The sequence below is a fragment of the Oryctolagus cuniculus genome, chromosome 7 (genome assembly GCF_051225735.1).
Source record: "Oryctolagus cuniculus isolate XC-2025 breed Fujian yellow rabbit chromosome 7, ASM5122573v1, whole genome shotgun sequence".
NCBI classification, from domain to species: Eukaryota; Metazoa; Chordata; class Mammalia; order Lagomorpha; family Leporidae; genus Oryctolagus; species Oryctolagus cuniculus.
In genome coordinates, this window is record NC_142873.1 from 93,414,669 (window position 1) to 93,434,655 (window position 19,987).

The 19,987-nt window shown below is 36.7% G+C and overlaps 1 protein-coding gene across 1 annotated transcript in view; it reads left to right on the forward strand.

The window, feature by feature from the left end:
• The window catches only part of ADGRL4 (adhesion G protein-coupled receptor L4), a 126,245-nt gene that overhangs the window by 97,828 nt on the left and 8,430 nt on the right, over positions 1 to 19,987 (forward strand). The window contains exon 13 of the mRNA XM_002715900.6: positions 124 to 190. Within this exon, the coding sequence (XP_002715946.1) occupies positions 124 to 190 (67 nt within the window). The remainder of the gene's footprint in view (positions 1 to 123; positions 191 to 19,987) is intronic.

Sequence of the window (19,987 nt, forward strand, 5' to 3'; positions counted from 1 at the left end):
TTAAGATGATTTCATGAGTATTTGAAATACAATTCTGAATATGTTTTAATATATTTGAGAATTTTGTTTTGTTGAGATACATACAGATGTATTTATAAATTTTATGTATTGTTTATTTTTCAGATGTTGGCTTAGCACAGAAAATAATTTCATTTGGAGTTTCATAGGACCAGCTTGTCTAATCATTCTTGTAAGTATATATGAAGTCATGAGAATTCAAAAAGGTGATGATTTACTGGTACTTAAAGTTAGCAATCAGGCATTATTCTGAAAATAAGAATTTTGAACACTTTGCAGTATGTCCTTTATTAATATTTTATATATACTGCATTGCAATTGAGAAAATGATACACATCTTGTAAATTTAAAGTTATCATAATTCATTTATGCCTCTTGGGGGAGGATAAATTTCTGCATAATACACAGGAAAAAGCATTTTTCACTTTTCAATCGTATCTGCGCATACTTCAATACTGAAAGTGTGCCAACCAGCAGATAATCTGGCATTTCACATGTTTATGTTATTTAATCTTTTATCGATGATCGGTCATCTTTAAAGATTAGACTGTCATCTTTATAGTTTTATCATCTTTATATACCCTGTCATCAGAAAGTGATTTTAAACAAAATTGCGACATCAGCGACAAGAACCCACTATTTCTCATGAGCAGACAAGTCATATATTGATAGTCCTATTTCTGCAAGGAAGAGGGCCTTTTAATTCTTATTGAAAGTGGTTTCAAACCTACAAATTTGGCAGGTATTATATGTTCCATTCTAAATAAAGACATTTTTATATGTCTCAAGAGCATTTCTAAGTGCTGAAAGTTTTCAACAGCCTTTCTGAATATAATAGTCTGTCAATGAATCTGGGAGGTCTGACATGACTCTAGAATGGAATGAATTGTCAGTAGAGGAATCATGACGATATTTTTGGACAACTTTGTTCCATATGTTTGCACCATAAGCTAGCCATCATTTTTAAAATTTTTTCTCTATTAATCTTTTCCCTTGAGTATTTTATGATTGCAAGGGAGCTGCTAAATGGAGAAAGGCTTGAAATGCAAAGTAAGAAATTTCATCAAGCTTTACTTTTTAATGGTGTGGGTGAAATAAAGAGCATCCAGAAATTATGCTTAATACCACAGAAAATTGTGTATAATTCTCACAATAAATGTAGTGGCATTTAAAAAAAAAACACTGGCTAGATTTTAGCTTAAACAATTTAAGTTAATTTATTATAACTCCAATATTTTCAACACTCATAAGAATACAGAATAGATGATGTCCCATTCACATATTTTCACTGGTTCCTCTGTTTTACTTCCTGTGAAGACAAATTCTAGATGTTTTAATTTTACTTATTCCCTCTCTACAGAGTGGACTTCAACAGCAAGGAAGCAAAGCTTACTATATAGTGTGTCTGGGAATAAAATTATTTCTGATACTGTTTTGCACAAGTATAGGCTCTGTGGAACTATGACCCTCATAATGTAGATGAAAAGTAGCAGGCTAGAAATTATACTGAAAACACGAAAAATAGGAGCATATTTCTCTAAAATAAGAAAAGGAAAGTGCTATCTTAAATCATTTTTTACAGTTGCTTGTGTAAAGGGAAAAATAACTTTGGATTGTCTTATAGTAAGATACACAGACTGCCCTTCTCTCTCTCTTTACTCCCCACTCTGCCTCTCTTCCTTTGTCTCCCTGTCTATCTTCTCCTCAAACAAATAAAAGTAAAAAGAAGGGAAAGGAAAGAGAAGGAATAGAAGAAGAAATGGGCAAGGCACATCAGTTATACTCCAAAACTAAGTATTTTTCCTTTTATATCTTTTAAGATACTGGAAATTCCTACGTAATTATTGAAGTTAATTAATTTACCTCAGTTATCCCTTTACTATAACCAGTTTAGCACATTATTATTATTGACCTGTAAAACATGACATGAAGTACAATTCTCCTGTTACTCCCGAATAGTGTCTAGCTTGAAGATAGAACCAAAGAGATTCTGAGCAATAAACATTTTTAAAAGAGCCACCAATAGTTTGGGCCTGCACTTCCCATGGGTCTTACAAACAGAAAATAAGGCCAGTTGTAGCCCAGAAAGAGGAATGGAGAGGGGATCTCACAGGGTGGTGGCCCAGAGAAAGGAGACCTTGATCGTTGGGGAATACAATGCTCTCTACTAGAAGCTTTTCTTTTATCTGACAATGAAAAACCGAGTGGCGTTTTCCCATCTCCTAAAAATGAGGAAGGTTACTCCAAAAGGTTTGTAAAAAATGGAATCAGAAAAAGTAAGAGGAACACTGTCATCCTGATTTCAGATTGCTAGTGCAACTATAGAATTTTCGTGTCTCTTTGGCAAGTAAGATGAGCAGAGTATGATGAGTACATTGTTTTTATAAGAGCTTGACATATATCCTCCGATTGGGGCCCAAATGTGAACTCAGAGAGTAGCACCTGCTTTTGTTTGGAGTTTCTTGCAGACTGCATGCTTACTGGAGTGTCCTCCAAGAGCAGGGAGGCAAGGCTTATCATATAGTGTGTCTGGGGATAAAATTATAGAGAAACACACAAAGACCTCACCTGTACTGTAAGCACAGAAAAGTTAGGGAGGTGATAGGTAGTTGGAGGGCGCCCCATACTAAGTGTAGTGATGAACAACTAAGAAAACAGGTTGAAACATCCATCTGTGAAGAATAGAAAGAAAAAGACAGGGCAAAAATGAAATACTATGAACCCTAAAACTTAAATATTAACAGCTAAGTGGAGGGTATTTTTAAGCCAAGAGTATCAATAGTAATAAGAACCAGACAAAATGAAGTGATGTTAGGAAACTTTTCCCACAACTAACAGGTGGTCCACCCTTTCCAGCCCCCTAGAGCAGAGACGGTAAGCCTTGGCAATGAAAGTATAGTATCCCAGAACCAACCATGTCACCCCACAGTCATCTATACTGATATAAACACATGTACACTGAGGATCTGGAATACATTCACATCCATTAATGTTGGACCCTAGAACTGTAAAACCATGTCCTCCTCTTTTTGGTCACCCATGACCATATAATAGCCTGAAAGTCCTCAGTAATTATCTCCTTTCATTGCTCTGTTATTAAAAATCATGGCAATAATTGAGGCAGCAAGAATATGTGATCTTTCACAAGCTGTATAATCACCCTATACCCTGAATTCCTAATATGGAAATGAAGGATATGATGTCAACCCTACACAACAAAGCCATGGCAAAAGAAAAATAAGTTTTTTTTTTTAAGAAGCATCCATTGTCAACATTTATAAAATTGAAATGCTCAATAGTGTGGGCAATCTTGCGGCTCTCCTATTCTTATTTCTTGTATTGAAAATTGATTCATTTCAGAAGGTGATTTCTGCAGCAAGGCATTCTATGTGTGAGACCAAATGTGTGTGTGTGTGTGTGTGTGTACATATATACAGATACTGACTTTTTAAATATTGCTAATATTTGACAGCATCTAATTGTACCAGATGATTATAATGTATGTGCCTGCAGCTGTGTAGAATTTACTACAAATTTCTAGAGCAGTCTGCTAGAAAAGATTAAACTAAAATAAGACAAACCAGATGTAAACTTTCTTAATGAAAAATAATTAATAGCATACATAGTATTTTCCAGAATAAAGAAAGATGTACATGAACTCTTACATTTAAGTGTTATTGGTGACATTTTTATGCCAATGAATGTGGGATAAGATTTCTTTCCTAGCATTCTATAAACAAATCTAGAAAGACTTGTGCCCTGAGAAGAAATCTCTGTAGAAAAACCTTGAATCACTTTCAATCTTACTTGGAGGCCTTGCATTCATCTACTGAGTAGGGACCAGGTGTTTTAAGTGGTATCTACTTGTTTCTATGAATGGAGCCTTAGGGCTTGTCTGTTTGGGGATTATAATGGAAAATACCTTTGAAGCAATGTATAAATGAATAAGGCCTAAATTAGTTTAGCACTGGTGCTGTTTCTACTGCTAGGTATGTTGTTTCAAACAAATATTCAAGTTTTTCATCCACTCTGATAAGTGTTAACAATTTAGATATTTGAAAGCAACGTTTTCGGCATTGATCATATGAAAGTACTTTGTCAGATGTTGACTCATTAATATTAAGGATCATTTATAATTCTGAAACATGAACCAGTGACCCTGTTGATTCTATCTACAAATCACTGTATTTGAAATTTGAGATTATGACTGTACATGAAAAGGCCAAGTCATGCTTTTGAAAGAGTGAACTGTGCAAGAAAGAGGCTTCTAAATCTTTGGAAAGCAAGCTGCAAACTGGAGATAATTTCCATCATTTATTTTACTTCTATATTTTTAATCTTTGTTGCTGAATTCTTTCAACAAAAACTATGTAAGAAATTATATTCAAGTACACAAATATAAAGAAGAGTTTGTAAAAATAATTTAACTTTTAAATAGAAATTGAAGTTTCCTTTAGATATTTTCAGTACGGAAGAATGGAATTCATTTGATTGAAGCAAATACTAATTAAAGCATGACCAAATAAGGCATTTTCTTTTATAAGTGTAAGCTTTCATTTGCATTTAAATCAAAACCCTTATAATTGAGTATTGCTGTATTGCTACTCTTACTCAATTTTTGCTCCTTTGGGTCTGCCACAAACGTCCCTTAGTTTTTTGTGACTGCTTCCTCTGATGCCTCCCATGTCCACAATATTTTAATTCCCTTTCACCAGGAAAGACCTATTAAACCCTATAAGAAAGAATTCTTTACATAACCTTTATAAGACAGCCATGGTTATATATATTTATTATTATGTGAAGTATTAGTAGTACATTTTTAATTGAGCATATTGCCCAAGATAGAGATACAAATATTATAAGACTGTATAAAGTAAGACATGAATATCCCATCCTATACTCAAATTCCATGATTAACATAAACATTTTATTTTATTTTGCATCCTTCCAGATTTTTGCTATTTATGTGTATTTAAGTATGCATGTACATATATATAAACATATATACTTGATTACAGATTCAAAAAACTTCAATTGTCTATAACCTGCAGCATATCATATTCATCCTTCCTTATTAAATATATCGTTCTGCCACCTTTTTATCATTGCATATTTTTTATAGCAAATGTATTTGTTTTTTTTAACTTTTATTTAATGAATATAAATTTCCAAAGCACAGCTTATGGATTACAATGGCTTCCCCCCCATAACGTCCCTCCCACCCACAACCCTCCCCTTTCCCACTCCCTCTCCCCTTCCATTCACATCAAGATTCATTTTCATTTCTCTTTATATACAGAAGATCAGTTTAGCATACATTAAGTAAAGATTTCAACAGTTTGCTCCCACACAGAAACACAAAGTGAAAAATACTGTTTGAGTACTAGTTATAGCATTAAATCTCAATGTGCAGCACACTAAGGACAAAGATCCTACATGAGGAGTAAGTGCACAGTGACTCCTGTTGTTGTTTTAACAAATTGACACTCTTGTTTATGGCCTCAGTAATCACCCTAGGCTCTTGTCATGCTTCGTAAAAAGGGTATCTGACCTCTGTCTATTATGTGTCAGTAATACCATCATCACCACCTCTCTGTGACAACCAAAAATGTTTTAAACACAGTCCAGTGGCCTCCTGGGGAATGATGTCCCCAGTTTTCCTTAATTTCGACCCATCAGTCTAGAATTGGGAATGTTAAATATCTTGTGCAAAAATATGTTTTGCTATCTTCTACAACTAGAATATAGATAGTTTGGGCACTCTATGTTATATGGTTACATTAAAGTTGTCTTTGACACACATTACAATTTTAAATGTTATAGGTAACCGCAGCAACATGTTAATTACATGTTTTAATTAAGTGTCATATTTGTTAGGTGCATTTTTCTGTGACCTTTGTGATCCAAAGAACTTTAATACTTTAACCTTTCTGCATATTATAAGCCTTTCAATGCCTATAATATTTTGCTCAATTTTTCATGTTATCGTGACTTCTTTGAAACAATAGGTAGATTTTAAACAAATAAAAAGTGGAGTTAAAAAAAGCAACATAAATAATATATTGGTGATTTTCAGTATGATCTCATCTCAGTTATTCCGCACAGAAGCTTCCATAATACATGAGAATAAAGATAATAATAGCATTTAGTAAAAGATATTTTACTGGACTTTCACACCTTGGTACTATAATCTTGTGTTAATTTCTTATAAGCACCTAGAAATGATCCACTATTTGTAACTTTTTAAAGAAATGGAGCAATTCCTTGAAAAGAACAGGTTACACCAAGGGAAATTATGGATGTTCTTTTGGAGCAGAGACAAAACGTCAAGCTTCTGTTCACTAAGAAATCATAACATTGTTTAAACCTGCCAAGAGCACAGTCCATGTTTCAGTAACTCTTGGATTTCTTATTGTCTTCTGAGTATAACATGATGTCTTTGCCCAAGGTGGTCTGCAACAAGAGTGAGCCCTTTGAGTCAGTCTACATCAGCATTCACAGAACTCTTGTTCTAGACATTTGAACATAATAAACTTCCCTACAAGTGTTTATTATATTTCTCCATTTTCATCAACATATATTGTAAAGTACATCTTGCTCATTGCAAGAGAAGGAATTAACTGTGTGACTCTTGAGAATGCTGTCCAGTGCAGCCTCAGAGCTTCCCAGAGTGGGAACTTTTAAAATTCTTTCTAATGCCTGATGGGATCTTGTCAGAAACAAAGTCCAAATTGTTTGGTATCAGAACACAGCTTTTAGTCATTAGGCTTTAACTCACACTTACTAGGGTAAAAGTTAAGTTAATGTTTGTACTGTCTTAAGTAAATAGAAACGGAGGCTTACCTAGCTTATGGGGCATACCCCGCATCACCCAACAACTGAGCACCACGCACAGCCACCAGCTCAGGCTTCGAGCTCTCATTCTGCAGTCTCAGAGACACTGCTCCTTTCATCTTCCCTTTCATGAGAGGTCTTTGTTAGGGTCATGAAAATCTTGTTTTTATCTTCCGATTTCCAGAAATGATTTTAGGATGAGTTGTGAGATTCCTAGCAACTGCAGACCTAACAATTACTCATAAACTTATAATACTTTATTTTCTTTGTGCAGTGTCAAAAAATTTATTTTCCATGTTGTTGGGAGTGAAGTAAATACTTTCTACTATCAACACCTCTGCCTTTTGTTTTACTTTATTTAAATATCTGAAAAGAATATGCAGCAACTAACCAAAATATCCTACTAAAACACTGAAGTTATCAGAATAGAGGTGAAGAAAGGAATGCAGGTAGTTGGGATGCTTACTGCTCTTTCATTTTGTATGCATCCGTCACTCCCAGTACCTCATAGTACATCTAATTGTCCAAATTCCTTTTTATTCATCTTTGTCATAGAGAAGAGGGTGGAAGATTAGCACTTCACTCATTTGTAATTGCTCTTCATTTTATACTTCTAATTTGTATACTATTTTCTTTAGAAAACAAAGTAGTCTTTTAGTTTCTTTTTAAAAAGAGTGAGTCATTTTTAAAATTTCTTTAATATTAAAGTCATTCATACAGGCAGTATGAAATTAAACTGAAAGTACAGGTGGTATGAAAAGAAAAAGCTTCCAAAAAACCAAACACTGTACATTGTATATTTCAAAATACTCAGATTTATCAAGTATAAAAGTTCCAGTAGCACTGGTCTAGAGTGGAACTAAGGGAATATAAATGAAGGGGAGATCTTGTTCTCAAGAAGTATGTCAGGGTGACATGTACAAACAAATGCTGAGATAGCATGTTAGTAAGCTTGAAGGAACATTTTGGGAAAGCAAATATGATCATGTCTTCATTTTCACATCTAGTTAATGTCTTTTATGGCTTCAAATTACTCTGAGACCAAGTCTGAAAAAATTTAGAATATGGCTTATGGTAGTTGACTCTTGCTGTCAAAAGGTAGACCCTCTGGGGATTAAAAATGAGTGATATGGTACTTCAAATTGTTTCTTTTAGTATACTGATGGACTTATAAAACAACCCTATTGCAAATCTATTTTCAAATGTATTTTTTCTATACAATAAAATTACCTGGGACAGAACTCCATGTGGCTGATAATGACAGCTATCTTGAATCCTTATTACACTATCCCCAATACATGAAGGAGGTAGCTGTCTCTAACAACCAATGCTGAGCACATTTGAATAGGAGGTGATACTTGCCCTGTATCTGTCTAGAGTCAGAAAAGAGAGAGGTTTTGCTGGTTTTCTCTCATGTTTAACCTCATGTGAAAGAGTATTTGTTGCTTGCCTGACACTCACAGGGTTCCCAGTAGCAAGGCAGAAGGTGGAACATACCAAAGCTATCTGAGCTTGATAAGATGGTAACAATTGACAAAAAGCCAGCTACATGATAAACTGTAATGAACACTGATCAGCAGACAGAAAAAATGCTAGCACAGACAAACCGGAGCATATGGACACCTTTCCTAGGAGTTACCGTGTGTTCTAGCCGGTTTGCTGCTCAACTCACACAAGTTCACTGTTTTCACCCATTTGCAATTGTTTGCTGGACAGTTCCTGAGAAGGTCAGTGTACCTCCTCATCACATCAGCTCTGCACTAAAACATCCACCATCACCTCCTTCTGTCCATCTCTTCTCCTTGGCCACTCCTATTCTATGTGACTTTCAAGAAAGCACTCTTACCCTGACTTGTTCTCTGATACATCTCTATGTTATATGCCTTTATAAAAGCCCACAAAATCTTTTAAACTACTTTTCTCAATCTGTAATTACACATGGATTAGTGTGAATAACTGCTTATAACTAATATCTATCTTCTTAAATAGATGGCATGTTCTGTGAAAGCAAATCCATACAGAGTTTCTCCCATAATATAATCCTGAAGTTTATCTTATTATCATTCATGTAATACTGTTGAATGCAAAAATGAATCAATTACCAAGGAGGTAGCTGCTCAAAAATTGTTAATTTCTTTCCCATAAGGAAAATTGATTATTTTGAGATGTCATAAAAAGAAAAAGTGTGAAGCATTTATTATAACATTACTTTTACTTGATTTCTTTTTTCATTGAGAAATGACTAGAGTCATCTGTATGTGCCAATCTATCTACTTAGGGCATATTGTCTCTAGGAATTTTAACATTAATGTATTATATTTAACAATAAAAGGATGTTCTGGCCATAACATTTCAGAGGTTTTCAGAAGTAATACAACTAATAAACAGTATATGCAGAGTTCTTTATATAGGCACAACTTCTTTTTTTTTAAGTTTCTTTTTCAAAATTTTATTTATTCTTATTTACTTGAGAGAGAGGTGTATATGTGTGTGTATGTGTGTGGAGGAGAGACAGAAGGAATTCTCTGATCCATCAGTTTACTCTCCAAATGCCCTCAATGGCCCAGGCTGGGCCAGCACAAAGGCGAGATCCAGGTGTCCCATACGTATGACAGGAAACCAACAATTTGAGCCATCACATTAGCAGGAATCTGGAATCAGGAATAGAGCCAGGACTCAAGCCCAAGCATTTCTATATGGCATACGGGAGTCACAAATCGCATCTTCTCCACTATTCCAAATGCCTACCACTTTGTTCTTGATTTGCAACACACAGAGAACGTTAATGAGACCAACTTGATATACGGAGCTATATATAAAAAAAGAATCACAGTATCATTTAAAAGTTAATAAAGGAAAGTTTTTAATAATTTGGGGGATAATCTTATGTCACTTCTATTTTTATGCTTTTAATAAAAAATTAAATTGGTAATAATTTAAATATATCTTTGATTTTGTGCAAGTCCCAGTCAATGATTAGATGATTTATATAATTTATGTGGATTTTTCATTCTTAGTATTTCATAGTACAGATATATGCAAAAAAATTTTCAATGTTTATAGCTTAACAAAAGTGATTTTAATAAAGTTTTCATTGTCACATTAAATCAAACAATTACTGTGAATTATCTTACACTATGCTTTTTTCTCCTTCATCTGTGCTCCCTTTCTTGTATCTTTATGGATTATAACCATCTGCAGTTAAAATCTGTTGTAAAGGCCTGCGCCGCGACTCACTAGGCTAATCCTCCGCCTTGCGGCGCCAGCACACCAGGTTCTAGTCCCGGTCAGGGCGCCGGATTCTGTCCCAGTTGCCCCTCTTCCTGTCCAGCTCTCTGCTGTGGCCCGGGAGTGCAGTGGAGGATGGCCCAAGTGCTTGGGCCCTGCACCCCATGGGAGACCAGGAGAAGTACCTGGCTCCTGCCATCGGATCAGTGCGGTGTGCCAGCCGCAGCGGCCATTGGAGGGTGAACCAACGGCAAAGGAAGACCTTTCTCTCTGTCTCTCTCACTGTCCACTCTGCCTGTCAAAAAAAAAAAAAAAAAAAAAAACCCTGTTGTAAAAATAGGCTCATGGCAGTCACTTATAGCCATGGGGTCACTTTATCTCTAATACTTACATATTCTCTGCTCATTCCTCCTTTCCATTCTGCTTTGGATACTACTAAATTATTCTTTCAAACAATAAAAACATTCATATTTTAAAATATTTTAATGGAGTCATGTTAAAAATACAAAGTGTGAATATTGTTTGAATGCCTTAAATGATTATATGTTATGGTTAAATTTCATCCACAATAACATGCAGAGATTATTTAGCTATAACTTCATTTTAAGGATGAAATATCCTGTCACAAGTTCTGTTGACTAATACTTTTGCTGTGAGCTACCCGTCCATCCGTGTGTTAGTGAATATGTGTCATGAAATCCATTGCTAGGGTTTGTTAGGTGCAAAATATTGCAGATGTACCCTGGTAACTGTCCATAAAATAAAGACGGTATGACTTTCACCTTTCTCTTTCCTTATCTCATATTTTTCCTTTACACGAAGTTATTCCTGAAAACACATAACATTTAGATAACTTACAATATTTATCTACAAGTAATCTACACAAGATTCTCTTGTGTCAAAATCTTCAAGATATAATAAAAATAAACTTTAATAATGTTTGATCAAATTAATGATCAAATGATTGTTACACAGACTATGAAGAATACCCAGGATTTGAGTTTAGAATCCATCCTTCATCATTTTATTAATTTTTTAGCACTTGTTCTATGTCACACAATGTTTTTACTTACTTGAAAAGTGGAGTTAGAGAGGGAGAGAAAGAGGAGAAACACAGAGAAAGAGATATCCCCCTTCCTCTGGGTCACTCCCCAAATGGCAGCAGCAGCCCGAGCTGGACCGGTTCAGAAGCCAGGAGCCAGGAGCTTTATCCAGGTCTCCCATGTAGATGGCCCAACTTAGGCCATCTTCCACTGTTTTCTCAAGTCATTAATAGAGAGCTAGATTGGAAGTGGAGCAACATTACCTGCTATGCCATAGAACCGGCCCCTAAAAGCACAACTTTAAATTCAGTTTGTTTTAATATTTGTTGCTAATACTACCAGAGTTACAACTTCCCAAAGAGATACTAAATCTGTACTTAATCATAGTACCGTGTAGCAGATGTACGCACTGAGTATACCATTCTAATACTCATTTCTTCAAATTTTTTTTTTTATTTTTTATTTTTGACAGGCAGAGTGGACAGTGAGAGAGAGAGACAGAGAGAAAGGTCTTCCTTTGCCGTTGGTTCACCCTCCAATGGCCGCCGCGGCCGGCGCGCTGCGGCCGGCGCACCGTGCTGATCCGATGGCAGGAGCCAGGATCCAGGTGCTTTTCCTGGTCTCCCATGGGGTGCAGGGCCCAAGGACCTGGGCCATCCTCCACTGCACTCCTGGGCCACAGCAGAGAGCTGGCCTGGAAGAGGGGCAACCGGGACAGAATCCGGTGCCCCGACCGGGACTAGAACCCGGTGTGCCGGCGCCGCAAGGCAGAGGATTAGCCTAGTGAGCCGCGGCGCCGGCCTTCTTCACATTTTTAATAATGTTTTGTTATTAGATTTCCGATAGTGTTTACTGAAACACATATGTACTTATATTGATAATGGAATACATTTAAATTCAGTACCATATCATTTCCTGTGTATTTTGCAGGTAAATTATGTCATCATGAAGAAAAGAGTTTTCTTGCAATAATACATGATTAACAAAAAATTATTACTCTCAAATAGAAAACATTAAAAGTGACTTCTAAACATGTATCATTCAACTATTACATGACTTTAAATATTCCTGAAACTGTGGATCTAAATCCATACTTCTAGTAGTGATCTTAATTTAAATTTTTGAAAAACATTTTATCAAATTCTATTAGATATTCATCAGTTTTAACCTTGCAGGTAAATAGTTCACTTTTTTTAAAGATTTATTTATTTATTATTTTTCAAGGCAAAGTGACACGTGGGTGGCAGCAACCTAAGTACTTTGCCATCAGCCTCTGCCTTCCCAGATGCATTAACAGGGAGCTGAATCAGAAAGGAGTAGCCTGGGCTTGAACTGGTACTCTGATAGGAGATGCTAGCATTGCAGGAAGTAGCTTACCCCGCTGGGCCACAACATTGTTCCAAAATCATTCAATTCATCTTTTTTAAAAAAATTGTTATTTGTATTTGTACAAATTTATGAGCCACACTGTGACATTTAAATATATGGATACAATGTATACATATCAATGACAGGTAATCAACATTTCCCTTCTTTGGCATCACTTTGTGATTGGAGGCTTGAAGCTGCTTTCTTCTATTTGTTCATAAAACACATAGTAAATTATCATCAACAGTAGTCACCCAACTACATTGTGTAATACTAAAAACTGATTCCTTTGCTTCAACTCTAATTTAGTATCCATTTTCCAGAATCCATCTCTCCTCCTCAACCCTTCCAGCCTAAAGTCATCACTATTCTGTGAGTATTTCTAGTTTCCCCACAGGAGTGAGACCATGTGGTATTTGTCTCTCTGCGCCTAGCTTATTTCCGTTCAATGTGATGTCCTCTAGTTCCATCCATTTTGTTGCAAATGACAGGACTTTATTCTCTCCTATGGCTGAATAATATTGCATTGTGTATATATACCACATTTTCTCTATTCATACATCTGATGACAAACATCTTGGTTGATTCTATACTGGGGTTTTGTGAATTGTGCTACAATAAATATGGTGGAGCAGATACCTCTTTCCTAAAATGATTTCATGATCTCTTAGACAAACGTCTAGAGTTGGTGGATCATGTGACTGTTCAATTTCCAATTTTTCAAAGAATCTCCATGTTGTTTTCTACAGTGGCTATACTAATTTACATTCCCACCTAACGTGTATAAGAATTCTCTTTTCTTCACATTCTCACCAGAATTTGTCACTTTGTCATATTGATAGTGGCCATTTTAACAGGGTGAAGTGATAGCAGTGTCAATTTGCATTGTCTTGTGTTGTTGAGTTTTTTTTTTTTTTTTAGTTTCTTATATATTCTGAGTAGTAATCTTTTGTAGCATTAGTAGCTTGCAAGCTACTTACAGCTCACTTTAGAAATAGACAAAATGTTTTTTCATGTTCTCATTTGTGTATTCTTCATCAAATATTTGTTTTTTATTTAAAGCCATAATTCCCTTGAAGATATTTTATGTCTTATTTGTCTATTTTATTACTTTATTCAAAATAGTTAATGTAATCTGCAAATGCATCTAAGGGGCATGCACAGAGTAAGTTGCAGAAAGTTTAAAAATAACAAAGGGGACAAACCTCTCTACCATTAGAAACAAATGCATCGCCCCGGCGGCGCCGCAGCTCACTAGGCTAATCCTCTGCCTGCGGCGCTGGCACACTGGGTTCTAGTCCCAGTAGGGGCGCCAGATTCTGTCCCAGTTGCCCCTCTTCCAGGCCAGCTCTCTGCTATGGCCCAGGAGTGCAGTGGAGGATGGCCCAGGTCCTTGGGCCCTGCACCCACATGGGAGACCAGGAGGAAGCACCTGGCTCCTGCCTTCGGATCAGCGCGGTGTGCCGACCGCAGCGGCCATTGGAGGGTGAACCAATCGTAGAGGAAGACCTTTCTCTCTGTCTCTCTCTCTCACTGTCCACTCTGCCTGTCAAAAAAAAAAAAAGAAACAAATACATCTTTCTTGAAGACTCATAGGATATGTGATTATACAACATGGAAATAATTAAAAGAACTTTAATAGTTAAAACATGTTTCCATAGAAAAATATCCATCGGATCTAAGTGATTGATCCTGTCTCTTAGATTACTTGGGCGTTCCACTGTGGAGATTACTATCTAGAAATCAAAACTGGCGTCTAAAAGAAGGAAAGTTTTGCTGTTCACCAGCACTAACCCTGTCACTATTCATTAATATTTGACTCTTCTCCTTTTAACCTTTTCTAAAATGAAGTAGCTCTTAAGCACTCATGTAAGTCAATATTCACACAACTAAGTTACTGGAATTATATATGTCAGTTTAGTTTCTCTTCCCTGGCCCTTCATCCATAGCTTGGTAGTTTTTTAAAGTGCTCAGGAGCACAAACTCTAGCACCTATCTCCCGGACATGAATATTGGCTATGCTTCTTCCAGACTGTCTCACCTGGGCAAGTTATGTAACAATTCTGTTCCTCTTTTGCCATACATGTGAAACAAATATAATAATAATAATAAAATTATCAATAATAATAATGAAAATAATGTTGATAAGAACTGCACTCAGCACATAAAGTTGGTATGAGGATAAAATTAATTAATAAAAGAAGCACAACAGGGTGTGGCATATGGAAAACATTCAATAAATATTAGCACCCAAAATTTATTTTTGCCATAGACTTGAATCTCAGTGGTGCAGTAGTATAGTATGGGAGTATACACAAATTGCTACTCTGTCCCAAAACAGCTAACTGTTCATCCAGCTGTCTTCTCCAGCAGGCAACCGCTGGTGGGAAAACATTATTTTCCGCAAAAGTATAAATCTCAAGAGATTAATATGGCATCATGTAGTACCTTTATTATCCCAGGGTGAGCTAGTAAAAGAGACTCTCCTGTGGTGGTGTTTGAAGGTACTTACATAGGGCCAGTACTGTGGCTCACTAGGCTAATTCTCTGCCTGTGGTGCCGGCACCCCGGGTTCTAGTCCCGGTTCGAGCGCCAGATTCTGTCCTGGTCGTTCCTCTTCCAGTCCAGCTCTCTGCTGTGGCCTTGGAAGGCAGTGGAGGATGGCCCAAGTGCTTGGGCTGGCCATGGCGGCCATTTGTGGGGTGAACCAGCGGAAGGAAGACCTGTCTCTCTCTAACTCTGCCTGTCTAAAAAAAAAAAAAAAAAAAAAAAAGAAGGTACTTAAATAGATTTATTGTTGTTTCAGATGTTTCACTATGTTTCTGATTATCCCATTTGTTTTTTCCTATAATTGCATGCAGTACTCCATTTCTCTGTGGTTTGCACCCTCTAGAGTTGGTGTTAGTAACCTCAGCGGAGGAACATTTTTTGGTCTGTAGTTATTCTCAAGTCTGGTAAATTCTGAGTCTACTATTTGTTAAACAACATGAAGTTTGTGTGTTAGCAAAGAAAGGTAACCTCCTGGAGATGTCATGTAGGTATATGTGAGGAAAAAAATGTTACTCTATTGTTGCTCCCCGTCTTCATGGAGGAACGACACAGGACCCTGCGCTGTTCTTTCGTCTGCTCGGCCCTCCCCGGGTTTGCTGCTGGTTCTTCCCGGGTTGGCTACTGTCCCTTCCACCTCCGTGGAGGGGCAGTTCCCCCTGCCACTTTCCCCACTTCCGCGGGGGAGCGGCACACCGCCGGCCGGCTCTCTCGGGGGCTGCACAGGTGTTCCTTCAGATAGGTGTTCCTTCAGATAGATGTTCCTCCGTGCATGTTGTCTCTCTCCTCCTTTATAGTCCTCTTCCACCAATCCCAACTCTGCTACCCACACGCCGAGTACGCTGCTCTCCTCCAATCAGGAGTAGGTCCTACAGTTTATTGGTTGAACTGGAGGCAGCTGTATAGAAGCTGTTTCTCCCTTCTCAGCGCCATATTGTGGGAGAGCAGATGCATAGAATAAGTCTTAATTCCAGTAACTTAGTCTAGTCCGAGTTGCTCCCAGTTGCTCCCCACACTCTATGTTCCTCACAGTTCTGAAAATAGATCAAGAAATTGATAGCATAAACTCTCTAAGATTGCATTAAATTTATGCCAATACTATTTTACACCTAAGCTCGGCAGTGTTTATCTAGCCATAACTGTGTCAACAAAAGGCATTTAACAGACACTAGCCCAGTCCTCTGCTTCCTGTCACAGCTTCAAGGTGCACACTGATGGGTTCCCAGGGAAAGACTTCTTCCAAGCCCAGGTGTTTTCCTTACTGGCTTCAATCCTTTTATAGCCATTTCATCCCCTGCATACCAGGAACTTCAAAGAGTTTCTGTAACATGAATCTAAAAGATGTTTATGCTGGTTCAATAAGTTTTTTGCTTATTTTGGGTTTTTGTTCGTTTTTGTAAAGCAGAGCGAGAGATCTTCCATCTACTGTTTCACTCCCCAAATGTCTGCCACAGCCTGTGCTGTGGAAGGCTGAAACTGAGAGCCTGGCACTCAGTCTTGGTCTCCAACTTGGCTGGCAGGGGCCCAACTACCTGAGCCATTTTCTGCTGCCTCCCAGGATGTGCATTACCAAGAAGCTGGATTGGAGTGCAGGAATCAGGCACCTTGATATGGGTTGTGAGTGTCCCAAGCAACGACTTAACCTCAAACCATTCATAGTTACTTTTAGTTTTCATTTCCTGCAAACTTTTCAAAGAATCCTTCTATGCATAGATTTAAAAAATAAAAAAAAAAAACATTCCAACAAAATAAACTTATCTTCTAATTCCATTTCCTTGAACTTCAGAAGTGCCCTCCTGACTCTTAGGACATTCTATGTCTAAACTCATGCACACATGTTCAGATTCTACAACAGTTGGATCCGTTCCCTATGAGATCTATTTTCAAACAGTTACAGGACCACCAATGAGGAGAGGGTGCAATCCTTGGAATTTCCACCAAGAAACTTGTGTCTTCAGATTATAAAAAAAAAAGGTCAGATACTAAATAATGTGAAAGCTATGAAATTAGCTGCACCACGTAAAATATAGACTACCCAGTTAACTTGAATTTCAGGTAAACTCATTCCATGTGGAACATGCTTATACTAAAAAATCATTTATTGTTTTCCTGAAACTCAAGTTAACTGGTATCCTGCACTTCTATTTACTATCTCAAAATCATGTGAGAAATGCCTATAAAGATAAGTGGAAGAAAATAGGATAGGTACTTAAAAGTAACAAACTGCATCCATCTATGACTTTCTTGCCAGGAGCATATTAACTATTTGTTCATTGTTTTATTTTAAGAAAATATACTTGCTCAATGTTTTATTTTAGAAACACACACACACATAGAATCCCCTAATAAACAAATAAAAGATCGCTTATTTAATTTTTACTCATCAAATATCTAAAACACCAATAACAAGCATAAGTGAATGATAAATTAGTATTTATTTTAAATTGGATTTTAAATCTTTCTTTAAAAATAATTAAAACTATATCATTGGGTATTTCATTATTTATGTATAATATATATGTAATATATATGCATTAACTATATGCATGTATATATTTGTACTTACATGCACTTATATGTAAATATATGTAAATCAACCTGGTTTTCTTTCTGTATTATTTTTTATTACTCCCATAGCAAATTACCACAACGTAGCAACATAAGACAACACCTCCATACTCTCTCACAGTTCTGTAAGTCAAAGTTCTGGGTGTTTAGTGGCTCAATTGGTTCCTCAGTTTAGAGTCTCACCTTGCTAAAATCAAGGCATCAGCCATTATGAAGGCTCTGGGGGAGAAATCCTTTCCATTTTCATGCACATTGTTGACCAAAGTGAGTTCCATGGGACAATAGGACTTATCTCATCTCCTTTAACTGTTGGTCAGTCTTACCCGTGGAGACCTCCCATAGTGCTTTGGTCACTTATTGGTCTTTGAAAGCTGATTGAGTGTCCTCAAGCTTCAGGTTCTCTGCCTCTGCTTGACTTCTGCCTCTACTCTCCTGCCTTCTCTTCTCCTTATGTTTTTCTACTTTAAGGGCCCACCTGATTATATTGAGTCCAACCCAATAATTCAGGACAACCTCTCTATGATAAAAGTCCACAATCTGAATTCCATCAGCAAAATCCCTTTTTTGCCATACTCACAGATTCAAGGGATTAGGGTGTAAGACATATTTTTGGAGAACACTATTCTGTTTACCATGTACCACAGTTTTTCTGTTGCTCTATGTGATCAGCATTGTAGCTAAGATATATAAAGGAATAGTTCAACTAAAAAATGATAAAAAAAAGAAAGTCAGACAGTAGACAAAACTTGGACTCCAATTTAACTCCTAGACAATTAGTAGTGCATTCTTTTTGACTTTGATGCTTAGATTGATGACTAAGTCATTCCTACAGTGGCCTAAGGACTGAGAATGAATGAGCGACTATTAGTATGGCTACTCAGTAGGCTGGTAGAAATTTGCCCTTTGTTCATGGCATAAGCATGTTTGTCCTAGGTCAGTTAATTTAAAGGTAATACAACCATTTGAAAGGACATAGAAGTTGTGATCATGACATATTTTTAAATGAACCAGATTCTGTTTGATATATATGAAAAATTAAAGCATGAGTCTAAAAGTGCTGTAAGAGAGATTTTCTCATTCTTTTTGGTGAAATCTGACATCAGCATGTAGATGGCTTCATTAATTATTGAGAAAAAGACCAAGAAAAGAAAAATGACTGATTAGGATGCTTCATTTTGAAGTTTGAATTTGAAGCCCTTGAGTTAAATGTACTTGTAGGTGTAAATCTTTCAGAATTATCTCTTGCTCTCTCACCAGCTCACCTATTTAAATTTTGTTTAAGAAAATAACGGCACTTAAAAAAAATTAACATCCTATCAAATAACAGAGCATGTGTCCTAAACTTTAGAATGACTGCATGTAAATAAAGTTAAAAAACATATCTCTATATGCACAAATACAAATAAGATGAAGCATGGGAAATGATTTTAAATTTTAAATATTGCTTTCTCTCAAGGGTTAAGTGTTTATGGCATCAATTTCTTTTTCCTTTACAGTCTTTTTATTCTCTTCTGTATTCTAAAGTGCAGCAATGAATTTCAGTGTTTTTATGTTTGCCATCTAAGGTCCTTGTCTTGTTTATTCCTAGAAAGAGTCATGAACTCCTAATTGACAGTCTAAGCCCATTAAAAATTTTTGAGACCAAAGTGATAATGAATGAATGCTCATTTGTGAATCTTTAATTAGCCTCTGTGCCTTTGTGGCACTAACATCTGCAGATAAATAATAAGGAAACCACAGAACAAAATAAGCACACAAAAGTAAACCCTAATGAGCAAGTGCACCTATCATTTCAAGGTACCATTTTCTTAAGTAAGGTTAATATTCATGATTTTTCTTATATGTTCATGATTCACCCAAGTACTGGGATCTGTTATCATGATGGAGTCACTGCTGTGTAAGCACTAATAGTACCTTCCCAACTCTGAAGTCCAAATGCAGATCTTTCTCAACTGCCCTCAAAGTCATTGCCTCCAAGTTATTATCAGAGATGCTTTGCAATTCTGTATAATCTTAGTTTGAGCTACCCTGTTTTTGTCTCATCTCAGCTCTTTTGTATTCACTTCATAAAACTTGCCTTCCCAAAAGATATTTTTCCACCAGTTGCAATACTGGCATCCAGTTTGTGTCCCAGCTGTTCTGTTTCTTATCCAGCTCCCTGCTAATGCAGCTAGGAAAGAAGCAGATGATAACCCAAATTCTGTGCCCCTACAACCCACATGAGAAACTGATGTAGTTCCTGGCTCCTGGCTTTAGCCCAGCCAGCCCCAGCCATTTGGGAAAAGAACCTGTGGAAAGAAAATTCTCTCTCTCTCTCTCCTTCCTTTCCTCCATCCCTCTCTCCCAACCATTTGGGAAAATAACCAATGGAAAGAAGATTC